Raw genomic sequence first — 21,481 nt, 5'->3', positions numbered from 1 at the left:
AGTTTTTTTTTCAAAATCATTCTGACAGGTGTTTTCTTTTTTTTTTTTCTTTCTTCATTTTTTTTCCAACTGAAGAAAAGCATACATAACAAACTTTCTAGAAAGAGATTGTGTGGGGGGCTGGATGGGGAGGAAGAAACATCATATCTGCCAAACAGGGAAACAATCAAGGCAGATAGCATGGAGTTGTCAAAGAGTGTGACACCAGCAAAACACTGAGGTCCCACCCTGGGAAAATGAAAAACATGGCACTGAAAAAAAACACGGCATTCTCTATAAACTTTTACGCTCGTCTTTTCTCACGCTATACTTCAACTTTACTTTCAATTTTGCAACTAATGTTTCCAGATGCAGCAACACTAACTTTTCTGGTAGAGTTACCTGATGCCGGCAGGCTATTGGATACACTCACTTATAGTTTGGTCATGACATTGTTGTATTACACTACACTAAGAATGTACAAAAAGAAGGAAAACAACAGACATGGAGGAGGAGACTTGGATTCAAACATGGGGAAGGACACTTTCAAATGGTGAGGGCAAGTTAAGAATGTAAAAACTAAAATTACAATACATGACAGACAAGTTACAGCCCCATTCAAGTTTCTTATTTAAACAGACTACATCTGACAAGCTCAGTTTTTGCACAAGATTTGACTTAGATTGTAACATGACTGACTTCATCTCTAAACTCTTAAGCCAACAAAGAAATTTGGCAATGTTTCCAGAACAGCTGCCATCTTCTTCCAATTTGATGCATGTCCAGTCAGGTGTAGACCAGAGTCGTGTTGCTGTCAGTCAAACTGGTAATTGTCATTTAAACCACCCAGATCACAATGAGCAAAGTGAAAATTGATGTTTTTCGAGGTTAGTGTTGTATAAAGTACTTGCATCCTAACCCTAACCCATGGCCTTAAGTTAGGTTTTGTAGAAACATAGAGAAATTTTGGCAATGCTCCACTCAAATTCATTTTAGCAAGTACACTAAACGGCTGCAGTAATAGGTTCAAAGAGGAGAGGGTGACACAGGAGAGAGATCTGCTGATTGGCTGTGTGAAGGTGGCTGCATCTTTGGTTGAGGATGCCGTGTGTCTTCATTGACTTGTTCCCTTTTCTTTTTACTGGTCATATTCTGCAGGATGAACACCGCTTAATCTCTGCTGGAAGAATCTAAGTGTGCAGATATCTCCTCTGTCAGTACTGTAGTCATAATTTCCTCTTTTCATGTCAGGGAAATATTCAGCCTGCAGGTAGTATGACAGTCAGCAGGGACTACACACAAACCAAGACCTCATGCTCCCCAGGCGACAACACAACCACAGGACCTGAAGATATATTTAGCTTCACAGAGTGGCCTCTTCCAGATCCTTTTTTTTCCAGAATCAGATTTGATAAACATGGGAGGGTACCATACTTTAGGTGGAAGTGGACCAGAGAAGTGTAACCCACAGAGAAAAACCACTGCCAATGATGTCCTCAGTGAGAAATAGAAACAGACTAGAAATGAATAAAATGTTCTTCATAGATATATGACTAATGACAGGGATATAAAATTACATCAGTGGGTGTTTTAATGAGTACATTTGATTAATACTGTCACTGGCTTTGTAGTTTTGTGCTGTACATGTTCTGTAGGTCTACGCCAGTCAAACTGCATCTCCATCTTTCCTTTATCAAAGTGTATTAACTACCCTTGACCTTTTAAAACACAGTGAACAGCTTGCAAGTCAGATGGCGGGGATTGTTTACTTCACATTAGCAAAGCTACAAAGGGCTATGATTTCATAATGTATTGATTTCCTTTTGATTGTCGGACAGAAGTATCGTGGTGTTTGTTTTGTTGTTAAAACGTGTTTTTTGTGACAAGGGGTTAAAAAAAAACCCAGATTTGAGCAAACATTTTGTAAACCACAGTTGATTGACATACATCTTGTCAGTGTGGAAATGTGTTAATGTGCGCAGTCACTCTCAACAGTGGTAGACAAGTTTACAGTGCTTGTGTGTTTGTGTCTAGAGGCAGTGACCTGGACACCATCGTGGAGTGGGTGTAGTCAAATGGGCCGTGGCTCAGGCAGTGGACCCAGTCAGTGAATGCTTTGCTTTAGGTGGCGGCACGGAGGCCTCAACCACTCAGACACGCTGTGAAGTCACACAGTCACAACTCAACATGCTACATCAGGCACGCTGCAGGAAAAGTTGAGAGCGTAGAAGGCTATATCGTTAGCAATATGTAACACTGCAGGAGGTGCATTCAATGATGAAAATCTTTAAGGAATGAGGTAGTGGACATGTGGACTTGTCAAACACAGGTGTAACTAGGAACATGAATGATAGCTGCCTTCCATTCAGTGCTGTCGTATTATGCGTGCTGTCTCTCTGGCATGGCTTACTGACGCATTTAAATGTAACGGAGCCGTCATTAATGTTATCAGCTACACCTGTGTTTTCCTGCTGTGACACATCAAAGCATCCGCGGTGAGATGGGTGTATAGCTAAGGAGCATAACAAGGGCCTGAGGAGCGCAGATATGCAGGATACATATGATCAACCGTGACATTCAGGACATCGTATCAAACAGGAAAACTAGCAATATTTCTGTTGATGAAAATGGCTCACTGTGGCATCACGTTGCAGGACGGTTCCTCATCTTTGTATTCCAACAGTCCAGTCATTGATCTGGCTGAGGAACCTGGCTTTGACAAGAGCCCAGGTGGAGGAAACGATGGAAGGGGCAACAGAGATTGAGGCTGATAGGATGACTGCCTCATTTTGGCAACAGCTCCCTGGACTCTCGGCTCCCTCCACCTCCTTCCCCCGCTCCTTCCCTTTTTCCTCCCTCTGCCTTCCACTTCTTCACCCCACAGGACTCAGTGGAGCAATGGACGGAAACAGTGCCCAGACACCTCCACCTGGTTATTATCAGCAACACACCTGCTGCCTACTTTCCTCTTGTGCTTTAACTCTTGCCTGTTTTGGGTCCCTCGTTCTCACTCAACCCTGACTAATAGGGATTGGCAGTGTATGCATATGAATGTGCAGCAAGGCCAATACAAATATCGAAACAGTCCGTGGCTTCAGTATGTGTCTTAAACATGCTGTGTGTCTGTGTTTTCTCTGTATTTTGCGTGGTTTGTTTCTACATGATGTTCTACTTCCGCTGGAAGATAAAACGCTTTGTCTTTGCGCAAAGTGCAAGGTGAAATGTGCTAAACCAGTCGTTACCATCACTCTGCACCATCTCCCAACAATCCTGTGATGACTCCTGTGTGACAGGTTACCATGACTACCTGACATTGAGGGCACCTCTCCATCCATCTGTTCTGCGGCAATTGCTTCCACCTCGCCCCACTCTAACCTTCCCTCTCTTCCTCTACCTCCCTTCCATCACTTCTTCCCCCTGCAATACAAATGCCATTCATTCAAAGAAAAACGGAGAAGGTCGACCCTGCCGGCTTTTTGAAAGCTCCGGCTTCAGAAGAACTGAACTCATCAGACAAAGGCAAAGTGAGGTGGCGACAAGCAACAGGGGCTATAAAAAAACCATCGCAAATGGAAAGGCACTGAGAGTCCTGGAGTATGTGAACTGTGGACTGTAAACTTCTTCTCTCTTTGTTGCCTGGCTCTTTTTCTATGTGTTGCAGTCATTGTTTTCCTATTAAAGTTAAAGCAAAAGTAAATATATGTGATCTGAGTTCATCACTCAACAGAAAAATGAATTTTTACAAATTCAAATTTAAAGGATAAAAGAAAAAAACGTTACTGCTCTGAAATGCTGGGGGCATGTCAGTTAAAGGTGCTTTATTTTGAAAGTAATTCTCAAATCACAGAAGCAACTGACAGTGAATCTTGTGTGTTTTGGTTGTTATTATCATACTGTCTGTGTCTGTGGGGCGTGGCGACCTTATGAATGACAGGTTGCTATCTGAGCTGTTCAAAATCAATTCAGCCAAAATGCTTCAAAACCGCAGTCCACAAACCAATGGGTGACGTCACAACAACATCCGCTTCTTACATACATTCACACGTTTTCAGCAATACTTTTCTAACATATATAATGTGTTACAAACAAATCTTAGATTATAACCTGGACTTTTATGTTCTCTACTAAATTCAAGGCCTTCTGACCTTCATTGCATATTTTATATTGTAACAACTACTGCTTGAAAATTCAAAGTAAAGTCAGTCGCATTGCTTTGAAAGTGGATTTTAGATTGATGTGCGTATGCTACACGGGACTAGAAGACATACAGATGAACAGGACTGCATATCAAAAATACACTATTATTATTCTCACACTTCTTTGTAGCACTTTTTGTCAACCAATCGCAATTTATGTGCACTTCAGCCAGGCCAACATGTGCAATCATTCTCAATAATTGTACAAATATGTCTTTTGTTCCTTGGTAGAGAATGCAGACATTTTTTATGTAGTCTCTGCACAAGCTGATGTATCAGCTACCAGGGAATACATACTGTAATGTCCCCGCTACAGTACGTAAAAGCAGATCTGAACATTCGGTAGCTGGGCTGGTTGGTAGATGAGCAGAAGCAGCAGAATTTTCAGATCATGCAGTAATTCAAGCAGCAGGTTGTAGAGTAAGCAGCAGCCTGGATGAGACCCAGCCCAGTTGAACAGACCGCCCCGTTCACTGAGTGCAGCCAATAGGACATTTATAATCAAAAACAATGAAGAAAACGTGTATAAATGGGCGGGGTTGGTTATAATTTGGCATATACCAATTGCTTCATGTGTCGTTGCCGGGATGTACAAGAAGTCTTCCTCTCTTTGCTAAGTTGTTCATCATATTACATAATATTTACAATATTAACCCTAAACTAATTAAGTTGGAGCAGAAACAAAAATGAGTCATACTTGAATTATTTTAGAGTGTTTTCTTTTTTTAAGACAATACCCTCATATACCATAGACCGGCTTCACACCCCATACTTACACTAAAATTATGAATTTCATGTAGATTAATCTCACCCACAAACTAATGTAAGAAACAACTAGTGTAGCAAAAAAAAAGATTATTATTAATATTTTAGGAAAGTAAATTTGCTTAGTGTGTCAAATGAAAACAGACGGATCATATGGGGGGGAATCGGTGTCTGCTGCATCTGTGTCTGTCTACTTCAAAATGTGCCCCTCTGATAGTGTGTGATTCTTTAAACCCACAGCAATCATTGTATCTATCCTACTTTGTCTATTAAAACTGCAAAGGCTGCAATGCTGTGATTTGTGGGGTCTGGCAGGACTCCAATACATTGGTATTTAGAAATATTATGTAAAAAGCAATGATATGAAGTTATTAGGAACAAATTGATTTACAGTGTCATGAAAAATTGGAACGATAGAATAAAGCACCTGGGAGATATGACATAAAATATGTCTCTTGGGTCTGATGGTACCCCAGTTGATAGGATGAGGGTTAATCAGTACACAAACAAAACTGTAACAATTGGAAAGTTGTGGTTTTACGGGGAAGTTTTGACACAATCCCGCTATCTTTTCTACTGCTTACGGACTTTATGCTGGGCAAAGCTAATTGCCTCCTGGCTCTAGCTTAATACTGAATGAACAGACATGACAGCGATATTTATCTTCTCATCTCACTGTCAGCAAAGAAGGGAATAAGTGCATTTCCCCAAGTGTTGAACTTTAATGCCACTGGTATTAGTGCTCTAGCAAATGCCAAATGTTCATATAATTAATACACACAGGAGGAATCCATACGCCTACAGACCAGAGGACACAGACACCAAACTGTGGTTTATGAGTGAGGGACACAGCAATATGTTCACTCACGTGGAGTCTGAGGTTTGTAAAGAAGATGCAACCTAAAGGTCAATTAGAAATATCCTTTGCTGAGAGTACAGCACGAAGTGATGCCATGAGATACTTGCAGCAGCCGGAGTAACTGCCTCCCTGAGCAGCACTGTACTCACCAACATATATTAATTAACCCTTTCTCTTATCTTCCTGCAACAACCTGGTGAATAACTGTACCAGCAGTTAAAACCGTAATCTCCAAGTAGCCGTCAACACACACACAAACACACACGTCTCCACCATGACCTTATCCCCATGGTAAATTAATTGAGCTAATTAAGGGTCCTTGTGTCAGTTCCATTGCCAGGCAATGTCCATGCCTTATCTCAATCCCACAATGCACTTGATCACAAGCTGCTGCATTTGAGACACTCCCAAGAAAGCATTAATTAATTCATGAGCGCCGGGCTGTTAAGACAGACCGCATCCCTCTGAGATCAAAGTGACAGCGGTGAATGCACGGAAGGATGGAGGTTGTGTAGAGACGGAGGGTAAAGTTGCATGTTCAGAACTACTCTGTTGATCACACATGAAAGGCCAACAGTCAAGCTGAATGTGAGGGTTAAAGGGCAAAGCTTAGAATAAATCTTTGAAGGGTTTAGGAAGCATCTGGCGTCGTCTGATACGTCTAATCAGCATTAATAATTCATCATAAAATGTATTCAAGTAAATGTTTAAAATTGAATCACATACAAACACCAAAGAATAAGAAACAAAATGTAAACATATTCCCATTTCATCTGTTCCGTTTTGTTATCTTTAAAGAACATGCAATGCAATTTTATCTTTTTTGACTGCTGCACATCGTAGTTAATTACCGAGCAGAGAAATAACGGAGGGAATTATTTTACTTATTGTCCAAGGAACTGCTCTTTCAAGAGCCATTCAAATAATTGGAGAAAAATAAGCAACTGAAAAAAAACGTGTACATATCTATTTGACTTCTTTGTTGTGCCCCCTCAAAGCTTAATGCCACAATAGACCTAAAGAGATTCATTCTTCTCTCCGAGGAAAAGCAGCAGCTTTCAAGTTCGGTTCACTGAAGCTGCAAGGCACAGGGAAAAAAATTGCACATTTGAAGATCAAAGTGGGGCCGTATTGTGTGTTTGTGGGTGTGTTTGCATGTGTGTGTGTGTGAGGGAGAAAGAAAGAGAAGGAGCCACTGCGGACTGCAGCCATAGCCATCAGCTGGTTGAAGCGTGATTAAATTGTCTGACGATGTCTTGTGTGGGAAGTCTGAACATGACCTATCTGACCTCCAGACTGCACACAAAACCATTCATGTGTGCACACAAACAGAGCTGATAATAAAATGCATTTCTGCACACACAAAGATGCCCAAAGATGCCCGCATACACAGACTCGGCTGATCTATCCATCCATGAGTGGAGGTGTGAGGGGTGGATGTGCTAATCGGACAGACTCTTCCGGATCCTGGGGGATGTGACCCATCACCTCGCGGAGAAGACAGGCGAATCAGACAGACCAACTCTTCCCGTGTCACAGCAGGGGGTCTCCTCTGGGAGCTATTCATGTTTGTGTGTAGGCATCCGGGGAGAAAGGGAAGCTCAAAGGTGAACAAAGGTGACACTTGGAAGTCAATCCATGAATCATCGATTTGAAGCATTTTTGGCTCATGGGGGAAAATCAGGGAAATATATCAAATAAGAAAGAAGACCATCAGCCTCAGAAACCATCAGGCATGAACGGTTGGGTAGTCTCCAGCTGTTTAGGTCCAGAAGATACTATAGACAACCTCTTTAAAAGCTCGGCAACGTTCCATATAGATTGTCAACCCGTGTGTGTTAATCGGACATCAGGAAGCTTCAGGTCAATGGAGCGGGGAATGGATTTTCTCTGGTCCTGACAGGGAGATGCCGTCTGTAATGCTTTCTACCTGTGGAGAAATTAACAAGCCATTTAGAACAGAGGAACATCAACTGGCGAACTTTCATTCCACCTCAGATGCAGAACTGCCTTTCACTGGGTTGGAGAAGTTGCGTTGAGTGTTTATTTGAACTGTGAAAAGTTTGTTAAGAATGAATGCAGGTTTTGAATGAGGCAATATGGAACCTGACTGGTGGTCATAATAAATGTTAATGGGTTCAAGGCATTATGAAACATGTGACACATAAATGGAATAAGGTATAATAACAGTTGGGTACATGCAAATCCTTTTGTTTTAACAGCGACGGCCTCTTTGCATTACAACTAGTCTACTAATGGGTTATATTCAAAATTACAGTGACCTCAGATACTCCACAAAACAACTGAGTTGTTGTTTATTAATTTTTCTACCAGCAACCCTGAGGACAAGTACTAATCAGGCAAGAAAATTATTCATAAAATAATTACTTGCAGCTTTATTTAAATAAACAATTAAGACTCAAGTGTAATATTTGCCTTCTAATCTGATCAAATCTTGCAAGGGAAACTAAAACCTTTTTTCAAGTATATCTCGATACAACATTTACATGCCACGTGTCCTCATGTTGAATGAGTTAACAGTTGCTGTAGTGATCCTGCGTGACTACAGAATTCACAGTGCTCATTCTGCACAAAAATGCATTGTTGAGACTTCAGCAGTCTGAATTTCTTAAGCGCAATTTATGGTTGGTATACACAACACTGACATATCGCCTTACAAAGTTAATTTTTCAGCAACATGTTCACATTTATAGATTTGCCTTCATTGGAGCCGTGTTTCTACCTACCAGGCAAAATTAAGTCCAATATTCACTCACACTTTTAGCTTTGTTTTGGTCACCACCACCATCTCCTGAGGGAAATATCTGTCTCATTAGCAGCTATAGGCACCACTATGTTCATCAGCTAATTGCTAACTTTGTATGTCTGTTGTTTGGTGCTGTGCAGGTAGTGTACTGTGGGTTTATCAATGCCATTTTGCCAAAAGAAGCTGCTGCGATCAGAAATAAAGTAACAATAGGCCTAAAGTTGGGGGCCTTAAAACCAAAACAATAAACTACAGATGCTAAAAAGCTGTGTAAAGTTTAGGGGAACTGCAGATTTGGGTGATAATTCTCTGTGGATTCTTTGACGTGAAAGACATATTTTACATTGCACACAGTCCTTTCATCCATTGTTAATGTAAGAATATTGATTACAGCAGCTAGAACTTCATCATTCTGGTTAGTCGTCAGCGTGATTCATAGCAAGGTGGAAGCTTGAACAGCTAACACAGACTACATCTTCACTAATATGTCTATGGTGGGCTGAAGATTGGCACCACCTGTACTTAACACCCACTCCTCTCCTTCAGACTCGCTCGCTCGCACACACACACACACGGCTTTTTCTGTGCACCATAAGTTAAGAACGGTGACAGTAATCCATCTCGTTGCATCCCCCAACCATTCACGGCTGTCACCTTCGCCTCACCAGGAGAAACTGAACTGCTCACCGGATTTAGGGGCCCTATAGATACCACTGCCACTTATGGTGCCCCGGTTCTGCCATGCACTTGATGCAACACACATTGACAGATACCAAAAGACTCTTCAGCTAAAATAGAATTCCAATTTCACTGGGTTCAGCGTGTGATAAAACACAGAGCCCTCTTCAATTGTAACTAAACGAGATTAAAGAGGAAAGGAGTGAGTGTGTGTGTGTGTGTGTGTGGGAGGGGGCAAATACAGATCATGGCTTTATTAACTATGGCAACAGAATTTTGCATGCAAGGAGAGGTGGAGGAAGGGGAGGGGGGGGGGTTGAAGAAACGAGCATCTTGCGCTTTGCAAGGAATTTATCATAATGTTCGCGCTGCAAGATCATTTGCCTCTTGACAGGATCATTACGAGATTCAGTGCTCCCACGACCATTACGCAATTTCAGCGTTCCTCCTTGGATGGAATTTTAATTGAATTAGCCCGGCTGGTTACACATGGTGCGAACGATAACATTTTCTGTCTATCTGGGCTCATTGAATCCGCTGGGGGGGGGGGGGGGTGCTGACGGTTTAAGGCAGGCCATAAAAAAAAGAGCAAGGTGGTTTTGGTTCTTTCCAATATGCTTTCTTCTGGGTCTCTCTCTCTCTCTCTCTGTTGCTCCTTGCCTTCTTGTTTAACAACAATACCTGCCATGAAAATCCCGGGCCTGGCCTATCTGAGCCGGCTGAAGCACCGTATTATGCACCCAGAGCCACTGTTCCGTCTAAGTGCCCATGTAAGCTGAGGGCAGTGCGAGCATGATGTATGGTTAGGGGGTAAAAGTGTTAGTATTAACACCTCCAGAGAACAAACCTCCACCAGCCACTCAAGTACATTCCCATAAGAATGATTAATGATGCCGGTCAAGTTATGAAAGGCAGGGAGACGGAGGAGGGAAGCCATCAAGCTGCAGGCAGATACAGAAAGCTGCTCTTGAATGTGAACATTTTGAACCTTAATTCTTTGATACTGAATGAAGCAGCCCATTAAGAGGCTGAGTATCAATAGAAACATTTCAATCTAGTGCAGATACTACACGGTTATTGATATTTAAAAAAATTATAATTTTCTCAGTACCTTACATTGAGGGTTACAAACAATTTTCAAATGATAAATGTTGAAACATACAGGAGCTTTGCCTCAACAATATGCAGTCTAAGAAATGGCAAAAACTATATGCCTAAATGCAATCGCCAGAAAAATAGCTAATGGTCGGCTTTAAACGATCCACCACGGTCGCATGAGCTTAGTATACACAACAAGGCTGCAAAGCCAGACTAGTGACCTGATGATGTTTTGTGGTCTCGTTGTTAGCAACCACTTCTTTTAAGACACTTAAAAGCTTCAAAAATTCACGCGAGGACTTGCTGCACACCATTAGCAAAGTCTTGAACCCTAACCTCCTCCGTCAAGGTATAAATTGCTCCACAAAAGAGAGGTGTAGTTTCAAAAGCAGTTATGACACACAAGTCAATGTCAAAATTCACCATTTGAATAACTGTGTGAACTTATTGTCCTTAGTGCGACTGAGCAAGTCGCTGATTTATAGTGAGCTCACCGGCTCAAAGAGCATGTTTTTTTCCCCTTTAGAATTGTTGCTCCTTGTGTTGTTGGAAAAATATGAGTCATAAGCAGGTATAAATGAAAAACACCCAAAACCACTTAGATTGCTTCCCTTACCTTGGTCACTGATGATGAGCATCTCTTCAAGGTTACACAAGTGATTGGACAATCTATGAAAATGAGCGAGATGGAGAGTTGCAGGTACATAGTCGGACTCACAGTAGCCTGGGCCATATTAAGGAGTGGAGTTATAGACCCCATGCTACAGTGGAACATATCCATGTATATTAAAGGCTGTAATGGGAACATATTAACCATCCTGCATAACTACTACCTCCTCCATCCATCTATAAAAAGTGCACAAGTCATTAAATAGAAATCTCAAGCCACATTTTATTTAGCAAAAAATGTTTAATCTCTCCTTGATGTGTGTTTATTTACAAGTAGTAAATCTGCAAAATAGGAAATAACAGAATATTTACATAATGAATGTTAACCTGCAAACTTGTGACAGTCGCTTCAAGTCTGAAAGTCTGAAAATGTATCAGTTACTGTCGTATTAAAATTCCTTTGCCATCTCCGTCTGAAATTCATTTGCTTTGAGTTTTCTTGGATTCTATGTAACACAAGAAGAAAAAAAGGACAACTAATGAATTTTCCAGAATTTAAAGAAAACAGGAAAACAAACTAAAAACAGAATGGTGCCAGGAGTTGCATTTGATTCGATTTTTTTTAAAGGTAAAAGTGTGACTAAGCATGTATAAAGAGCTGAGAATTAAACATGAGATACATGGCTTTGTGCTGACTCTGCTCACACTGAAGCCAGTGTTTGTTCATTTCTTCTGATTTGACCGCATCAAACCCAGCAACTCTCTTTCAAACTGCAGTCGGCATGTTGTTCTTTTGACAGGTTCTTCGTCAGCTGATGCTTGCTTCCTCCTGATGAGATCAAACACCCTTTTGACAACAGACATGCTGTATACCACCTCCACAACAATTAATACGAGTCAATTATCACACTAAACAGTCGTACACTGGGAAGTTTTCTCTAAATATGCATCCAGACTTGCATCCAAGCAGGTCAATCTTAAAGGCCAGTAGCCATGCAAACGATAAACTAGCCAACTCCCTCAACACTCAACCAAATTACAAGCAGAATACGACACAACTGGAGCATGAACCTGAGAATGAATTGAGAATGTTTGAGTGTCTTTTAAAAGAAAGCCTGACAGATAACCAACTGGGCACTGTTGCCACACTTGGTTTTCCGTCCGTGTGCTTTTGCAGGGGGCGAGTGTATGTGTCCCGACGGTACACTGTGCTCATACTGATCATTCAAAGAACTGCTGTGAGCTCTGGCCTCAACAGTCATGTATTTCCTCGCCATGTGATCTACAGTAAGAGCACCAAAATGTACGAATGCAGCAAAAACTCAGCTGTACGCTGGAGAATAATCAAAAAAAATGCTTTGAATGCTTGCATGTGGCCTAAGCATGTTTTGGTGGTGGGGTTGCAGTACTTTCTTTAATATAGATGATTTAACAGACATTATTTAATGTGTGAAGCCAACGTGGTCAGCTGAAATGGAGACATTTCTATTCTTAGACGGGCCGAGTGGTCCCTCAAGATTATTTAGTTTAGCAGGTACAGAGTGAACTATCAAGTCCCTACAGGTATCCAGTTGAACTAGGCTCGTAATGCAGCTCAGACGTGTAAACAAAAAGGTGGGTTGACATTAATTTGGAAGGCGTGCTCACTATTCCTGGATGTGAGAGTAGATTGTTTTTTGTTTTTTTTAAGGAACCTGGCGTAAAAATGGACAGCGACAGCATTCATGATCAGCATAAAATGACAGCCCTAATGTTTGATAGAAAAAAATGTTTGATACAAGAGTTAAAGCAGCAAGTCACATTTCCATCACAAAGACACAGATGCTCATCTGATGCAACAATTTCATTTCGATCCTCGAGATCAGGAAAATAAACCTCAAGTTCGGTCAAGTACTTCAACTTCAGGCAAACTGAAGAGGATTTTGTCTTCTGTGTACCGTAAAATGTACAATTTACATGTTACAAAATAAAAAGACAAAAAAAACAACAACAACCTGATCACAAAAAAAAATGGCAAACAGCTTTTGTTCATCATGAAAAAGTATACAATTTACAAATTAAAAACAACAAAAACATTATACAGACCAGTTTGGTTTTTTCGGCAAGCAGAAAAAAATTATCGGAAAAACATCATTTCTCACCACAAAGTCAAAAGCCCTGACTTAAAAAAAAAAAGAAACAAATAAATCCTCTTCAGAGAGCAGTAATAAAAAAAAAAAAAAAAAAAAAAGCTTAAGCCACACATGGCAGTAGGCTAGTTCTGAAACAAGAGCTGCAGGCTAAGGGGAGGATTACTCAGCCTTGTGTAGCTAATGAACAGAGGTGTCTCACCTCTTTATCCTTCTACACCTCCCCCTCATGGATAAAAAGCTAAAACCCCAGTCTCAAAGAGATAGGTTAGAGGTGTCGAGAAACACATTATATATTTTCCTTGTCCCTCTATCTGGGTGTCTAGTCTGGCTTTAGGCTGGAACCACTTTTTCCCTACTTTGTTTCACTAGAAAGGGGCTCAGCTAAGCTCTACCTTACCTCACTGTTTGCTCCTTTAAAGACGTAAAACAGCGTCCGAGAGCACCACGACTTTGGCTTTTCTCTAACAGGACTGTTACGGAAAAATGAACAACACAAACTCAGGTCATGTGTAATCCTCAGTGTTGGATATGGTGGCTACGTGGTATCGGAAATATTTCAGGTAGTGCAATGTATCTACTTCATTGTTCGGTTACTATAACATGATCCACTCGACTATCACTTCTTGACCCTCAACAACAGAACCAGCCGTGGTGCTGGACACGAACGTGGCCGTAAGAAAGCAACAGTCCTGTGAGTGTATATTTGGTTGTCTGAAACCAAAAGATTGCACTGATTGAATTAGAAACAACAGCAACTTCATTTTATCACCATGAACTGTCCTAACTCGAGAAGGCGGACGACTCCGTGTCGTCTCACTTCCCGTCGTTTCCAATAAGGATCTTATGAAGGGTCATTACTCAAGCAGTTCTTTTCAGTCACTAGGCATGTTCATATTTAAAATTATACGGTAGCACATTCCATCTAACAAAATGTCTTTGCACTAAACAACATTCAAAGAAAACATGGCACAGTACGACTTTTTTGTTTCTTTTTTGTTTCTTTTTTTTTTTCGTCTACAATGTTTTTTCTTTTGTACTTCAGACATCAAATCATGTTTTATTGTTGGTATTTGTATTGTTTGTTGGTTAAAAAGGAAAAGGAAAAAACTAAAATGTTTCCTCCCTAATCTTTCTTTAAAAACGTAGCTGTATTTCTATATAATATCTATATCATCTTCCTTTGTAACGTTTCTGTAAATTGTGCAAATTCAGCAGTAATACAAGTGGCGAGAGATCAGAGAGTGGGCAGTTGATTACATCTGTACAAAAAGAAAAGAAAAGAAAAATATAACGGTGACACCCGTTGGAGTCACATGACCTAGAGAGCCTTTCTCCATTGGCTCATCACAGACTGTTCCATTCTGTTAATACCATAACATGGAGTTTCTTTCCAGGCCTCCATTGTTTCTTTCCTGACCATCGCTTCATCACGACAAAACTTCCTGAAATCAAAATCAAGCAAACAACAAACACCAACATCCACAATAACCAAATGCTGTCAGTTGACATGTTTCTCCAAGTATGCATGTGTGAAAATGTCTGGTGTCCCAGTCCCTCACACAGACACGAGCCCACACACACTGCATGGGGCTGCAGACAAACACACACATACACATGTAAGCGTACACAGGCCCGCCCATCTCAGCCGACCCCCCCCCCCCCCATTTTGCAATATTCTGCTATGGTCCTTTTTGCAGTTCGTCTGTTCGTATTGTTGGGGGTTGGAGTTTTGTTTGTTGTCTGGGTGAGAGGAGCGACGGAGAGAGACAGATGGAGAGGAGGAGTGAAGAGAAGGAGGAGACGGAGGTGCCGGATGGTCCTCAGCTGCTCAGGGCCATTGTGTCGATGACCTGCTCCAGCTTGCTCCTCAGTCTCTGTCTCCTCGCCTGCTCGTCCCGCTCCAAAGCCGACAAGATCTGAGGACAGACAGGGGAGGAGGTCAGTCAATGTCACAATGTGCCTGCTTTTGCTTTCAAGACATGACGTGATTTTTTCCACACAAGGCTGCCAGAGGACACCAACATGCCACCTGGCTGGTTATAATTGATACATACCATAAATAGAAAACCTGGTATCCAAATAATGGCCAGCATATGCACAAATAAAGGCCTTTAAATTACCTGGCTGTAGGCTACGACAACAGGCTCTCACATAGTCAATTTATTATAACGTACCTTCCCACAGCACTAATTCCATCAGTCCAACAACAGTCAACACATACTCACCACGACGCCGCTCTGAATTTCAATTTTTAACAGAAATGTTCTGCTTTCTGTTACTTTTCTAACAGAACAATGAAACTCAACACTTCCTGTAGATTTTTCACAATAGCAGCATACCAAGGTCGGGCAGGTGAGAAGACTTTTCACGTGAAAAATCAGCAGGAAGTGAATTAAAACAATATTATTTTGAGAGCACAGTGGTGAGTATGACGTGACTCTGTTGTTGTACTGAAGGAGGTAGAGTTGTGAAGATGTACATTACACAAAACAACAGGTAAACATAGAGGAAGTTTTGAGTTTGCTTTAACTGGGAAGCATTGGCATTAAAAGTGTGATAACAGCCTGGTTCTCTTGTCAGTGTGCTTTTCATGTACTTGCTTTTGGTGCTACAGTTGGACGGATCCTGTTAACTCTTTTAACCGTTCAGGTTAACAGAAATCAGTGTTTTTACAATAAGCCAGGCTTTTTGTTTTCTGGACTAACCTACAGGATGGCCAAAAACAAATCTCCATAACACAAAAATAACGCTTCTCCAAAGTATGTAGGGGAGATGTAACGGCCGACAATCAGCGTTAAACTGTTGTTAAATGAAAATATCTCTGGAGTGTCCTCAGAAATGGCTGACATCTCACCTCATCCTTGTACTTGACAATGTAGGAGTAAATCTCGTTTAGGGCCGACATGCTATTGAACTGGTTTGCGTGCAGGCGCGACTGCTCTGCCAGGTAGGCACTCATGTCCTGGTCACTGATGGCCGGCATCCTGGAGATGTCAGAGTAGTACCTGGAGAGAAAAAAGTCCCCACACACAGTTTAGATATTGACAAGTCAAATTTAAAACAGCTTTCAAACTAGACAAATGTAGTTAGCGTACCTCTCTACCCAGTTCTTATAGTTGGGGATGTCTTTAGCGTAGAGCAACTTGTTCGAAGGAGAGTCCTTCCCTAGCTTATGCTCTGATGTTGAACAGGAGTCCATGAAGGTCTGAGCCACCACAGACAAGCAGGCGTCGGTAATGCTGTTCTTATGGATGTCAAAGACAAACTGGGGGTTCTTGATCACGTTCACCCAGAACCGAAGAGGAAGACTGGAAGGATGAGGTGGAAGGAGAGAGATGAAGGAGTTGCACAGTTAGAAGGACTATTAAGGTGCAAAGACCACGGCCATGGATGAAGTTACACATACAGCCCGGCTGAACAAAGGCTGCTGGGCTCACAGTCAAAAATGTTTTCATGCTACAGCAGGTTCTCCACAACACTAATGAAACACAAACCAGCTACCAAATGATGCCCCTTTCTCTGTGTGTGCACACACAAACTCACCAGTTGCTCTTCCAAGTGTGCCGTACATCAGAGTCTGATATGGAGTGTTTGTCTGCCTGCTCGTCCAAGAAGTCAAACATGTACTTGATGGCGAGAGGCAGGGCGCTTCCTCGGTGCGCTGTGCTGAAGATGGTCTCGAACAGGTCATCCACAAACTTCTGGAGTGTACCCTGAGCAGGAGAACCAACACTGACTTAAGTTAGTGTGCAAAGAAAACATTTCAATTCCTCTTGCAGGAGAAGATAACGTCTGTGTTTTCTAAAACATGCTGAAACATCAGAAAACAAACTAGCCCACATTCTGTGTACCCAAATGTAAACACCAATAATGGCACATGTGAGCCTATCAGGGTATCAAGGTTTGACAGAGGACAGGATATGCCCTCTGTACATCTACACAGCCAACAGGAATATAAAGCTACAGAACGCAGTTGAGTTATTACACCACTAAACGGCCTCAGCCTGCATATTCCTCTTTGCTGGTGATGGTCTGTCTGGAGGCGATGGCTGTCAGTAGCAGGTGTTTGAGAATGACGGTGCTCTGCTTTTAGTACTCCAACTTTTTTGGTTGAGAGTTTGTGATGGTGCCGAGTGTTCTGTACAGTATTTAAGATGGGGCCCACTGTGAGTTCAGCCTGAGGATGTTCTGCAATGTTTTGTGTTTTACAACATTACACAACTTTGGAGATTCTGAATCCTCACAAATTCCTCCTAAGTTTTAAACAATTTGATGTATCCCACAAGCATTCAGCGCATTATTTTGCATCTTCAAGCACCTTTTACAAAACCGTATTTAAACCAGCCAGAAGTTGAATTCACGGTTTTGTACTTGTTCACACATCCACAAATCAGCTTCCTAAACACACAATGCTGTGGGGGCTGTCATAAATAAGAATAAACTGCAGTGCTCCAAGTTCCCCTCCCTTGTCTTCCCCTGGCTTGCATGTTAATCATTTCCCAATCGAGGCAGCATTGATGCCGCTAACCTTGCACTTTCCTACCTGGAGCTGGAACAATGGAAATCTAGAGCTAATGAGAGAAAAATCAGGGGAGAGGAAGTATCAGGTTGAGCTGAATCACCAAGGTAGTTAGTATTTGCAAATGAGAGCAAACACCTGGCACAATTAGTAGACTCTGTAGGCAGTTGCTGTGTGTTTGTGTTCATAAACTATTTGTTAATGAATGCATGTGTGTTTTAAGGGTTGTGCAAGCATATTTGGGACACAACAGCTGGAGTCCATGTGTTTTCTGTGTATAAGGTGTGGCAGAATAAATACAAAAGAAGAGCTGTCAACTTACTGTTGACTGAAGCGCAATTCAGACGCCTCACCTGTTGCTGCCTTAGTTTTTGTTCATAGTTTTGTATGCTTTCTTAAATCTGTGTCATTTCGTATTAGTCCTGTTATGATTATCCTAATATGATTTTTTTATGCCATCTTAATTTCCTTCTTAATCATTTAGGTAAGATATTAATGTGAGGCAAATGTGAGATACATACAGGTGCAACTTGCTTTGTAGGACATTCGTGCATTGGACCATAAACATGAATAACCTAACCAACCGTCCAGTTGCTGAAACATTCACAAACCTCTCTCAATTGCTCTTGAAACAGCTCTGGTAAAGATGCCATCAGTGTATCAGGTTAAACAGTCCCAGAATATAAAACAGTCTCAATGTGGCAAATGCTGTTCCACAAAACATTTAAACTGGAAACTCAACAACAACGTTCTCAGGGAGGTTTATCCAGGACACCAACACAAACAGCCCGACTCCAAGTTAACCTTTCAGATCATCGTCTGAAGACAAACGCTGCATGAAAACCTGAGCGCAGCTTCCAGTGTGGCCTGGAGGACATGGCCTGGAGGACATTTGGTGAGTAATGATCACAGGCTAAAGGCTTGAGCCTGAAAGCCCCGAGGCCACCAACAGAGGGCCCAGTAACACCGACCAAACAGCTCAATAGACAAAGGTCAACCTCCTAATTAAGACACAATCACTAATTCCTGTGCATATGTGTGTCTTTGTGCAAAAGGTTATGAAAAATGTTAATGAGCTTTGAGACCGCGGTCATACAAAGGTCAGGGATAGATGCTGCTGCTGAAAGTGGGGTTCATGACAGGGATGTGCTGGAGTGGGCTTTTTGAATGTTTTATGTATATATATATGTGTGTGTGTGTGTGTGTGTGTGTGTGTGTGTGTAAATATACAGCTTCTCAATACCTTGGTGGCCAGCAGTCTGGTCAGGTAGATCTCAGAGACCATCTTGCTCCCTCTGTCCCCTTCCCTCTGGTCTGAGTGGTCGTGGTTCTTAACCAGGTGCCACAGTTTGGTGCCGCTCTCGAGGTCGGGGGTGATCATGGGTGTTCGGGAGCGCAAGCTGTCTGGACTGCTGGCTGTCCTCAGCATACTCTCTGGAAGGAAGTGGAGGAGGAGAGTTGAGCGAAGAGGGCAAAAATAACATGAGGAAGAGCAGATAGAGTTGTGTTTTGTAACATTGTCCAGGGAGAATGAGGTAAATAGGGAAAGAAGAAGAAGGTCAGAGTGTATTTTTTCCATTCACAAGACATTCTAATCGAATCTAACCTACATAAAATATCAGTGAGACAAAGAATACCATGCACAATGCTTGCTGTGGGTTTGAGCTTGAGAAGGCAACGGTATTATTAGATACATATAGTCTGTTAACATATGAAGCCCATAGCTTGGTGCCAGTTTGTAGTTATATTTGGTCTTAATTACCACTTCAAGGACAATTACCTTTAAATTAAGGTATAAAAACACATGACTAAGAAATGACGGGGCTATAGAGAGCCACATCTCTGTGTGAAGTTAAAAGCATTTCTGAAAGGTGACAGCTCCTTCTACTTTCATGTCACTCTTTCGTTTCAGAATAAATTTGTCTGTCACTCTCTCCTGCTCCTTCCCTCCCTCCCTTCCTCCATCCTTTTGTTGGACAGTGATCCCCTATTTTGTGACACGGAGCATTACGCTCTCAGTTTGAATGCTTGTCACTTCCGTAACAAAGCAGGAATGGATTGAGAGGTTCAAAATGTCAGGAGAGAATGTGAACCGGGGAAGTATAGAGTAAGGGTGGTGGGGGTGTTCGTGAGTATTTATGTGTATGTGACGCACACATACGGCAGAGCTGAGGAGCACAGTTACTGTACGCCAGAGAAGGATTTCAAACACAGACAAGAGAGATGGAAGAAGTGATGGCTACCTCCCACCCAGCATTAACAATGTGCCTGATGACATCTGAACTGTGTCTAATATATTTGGCGTAAAATGAATCTCCATCGTACATTTTCCAAAAATCCTGGGTAATATTCTTTTCCCAAAACGCACACTGTCAATTGCTTTCATTCAAGTACATTTCTTTGCTAGTTTGTCATCCTGACAATCCATTTGTGACGACTGCATTGGACCTCAATTGCTGTGAGCAACCATGACCTCAAGCTGTAAGAATGGTCTCAAATGGACTCGGCCTGGCACCGGCTAAACTTGTGTTGGAGTCACCCAAAACGCAACAGGCTCCAGCACTTCACACATCCATTTGTCACTGTCGGAGCCAATAATCTATCAGTGTACATAAGTACACCTTGGATCAGCAGGAGTTACATTACAGTAAACAGTGCAGAGTGCCTTATCAACCTCCTGCTATAAAGTGTGCTATACAGTACAGGTGACAAAGTATGCTATTTTTCTTTGCTACTTTTTCTTTGTGTAATTTATTAGATTCCGTTACAGGTGGATTTCATGTGCTTTCGCCCTACACTTCACTATATCATCACCAAAAAGGCATGCAGAGAGAAGCGACACAAAACCAGTCACTCTTCTCAATGTCAAATTGTGCTGCAGACAGCCGTCATGTGTGTTACTTAGCTGAAAAGTTAATATGCCACTCATTGTGTAAATATTTGATTTGTTCATTATTTTAAATTTAAGAGTAGTTTCAAGTTAAACTGTTTATAAACTAAAACGTTTAAAGGAAGGGGGCACCAAGTAGTCCACCAGTTCTTGAACTGATATCTAGTTAGAAATGCATTTCCACACATACAAGCACCTGTACACACACACACACACACACACACACACACACACACACACACACACACACACACACACACACACACACACACACACACACACTCGTACCGTATCTGCTGAGGGACTTGGTGAATGTGGAGGAGTTGGAGATGTTGTAGGCCGAGTTCTGTTTAGGCACCAGGGCAATCACCGAGCCATCTGTCACCTGAAACAAGGATTTTCAACATCAGTTAGCACCGCTTAAATTGTCCAGCAGCAAGACTACAGTCCAACCACACAAACAGTCACTGCTACTTTATGTGTAAGAGGCATTCTATTAAATGAAACAATGTGAATAAATATGACTACTGTTACATTTCAATGAGCTGAAATATACCAAAAACAATGACAACCATAACACCAACTACTGTACTTGCATGGATTCCAAAGCAACGATAATGCTCAACCTATTCAATGAGGAGTTATTGTTCAAACGAGTGTATAGCATATTGTCAGATATAGCACGACAAAGTCCAGGACGTATTTCCATCATGGGTCCCTGTTGATCCATCAGTTCCTCCTTGCAACAACAAGATGGAGACAGATGTTCAACGTCCAAAGCAGGGGGACACGATAAAAAAGACGTATCATGGGATTTATGTTGTGCTTGAGTACCTGGTAGTGAGCCAAGGTGTTGAGTCTCTTCCAGTCGTTGTCTATCTTAGTTGTGACATCCTCGTCCTGAAGGATGATGCGAGCCATCCTACCCTGCCGCCATTCTGTCACACACACACACACACACACACACACACACACACACACACACACAC

The 21,481-nt window shown here is 41.8% G+C and overlaps 1 protein-coding gene across 1 annotated transcript in view; it reads right to left on the bottom strand.

Moving 5' to 3' along the window:
• Positions 1 to 12,057: 12,057 nt before the first annotated feature.
• LOC116384195 (plexin-A1-like) overlaps positions 12,058 to 21,481 on the bottom strand; it is an 85,008-nt gene continuing 75,584 nt past the window's right edge. Inside the window, exons 23-29 of the mRNA XM_031848663.1 lie at positions 21,327 to 21,430; positions 20,781 to 20,877; positions 18,846 to 19,036; positions 16,627 to 16,796; positions 16,179 to 16,391; positions 15,938 to 16,088; positions 12,058 to 14,999 (exon numbers count right to left, since the gene is read on the bottom strand). Of these exons, the coding sequence (XP_031704523.1) occupies positions 14,904 to 14,999; positions 15,938 to 16,088; positions 16,179 to 16,391; positions 16,627 to 16,796; positions 18,846 to 19,036; positions 20,781 to 20,877; positions 21,327 to 21,430 (1,022 nt within the window). The 3' untranslated portion in view covers positions 12,058 to 14,903. The remainder of the gene's footprint in view (positions 15,000 to 15,937; positions 16,089 to 16,178; positions 16,392 to 16,626; positions 16,797 to 18,845; positions 19,037 to 20,780; positions 20,878 to 21,326; positions 21,431 to 21,481) is intronic.

The sequence above is a fragment of the Anarrhichthys ocellatus genome, unplaced genomic scaffold (assembly GCF_004355925.1).
Source record: "Anarrhichthys ocellatus isolate YVR2014 unplaced genomic scaffold, GSC_Weel_1.0 scaffold1, whole genome shotgun sequence".
NCBI classification, from domain to species: Eukaryota; Metazoa; Chordata; class Actinopteri; order Perciformes; family Anarhichadidae; genus Anarrhichthys; species Anarrhichthys ocellatus.
This window is presented reverse-complemented; position numbering and strand designations above follow the sequence as displayed.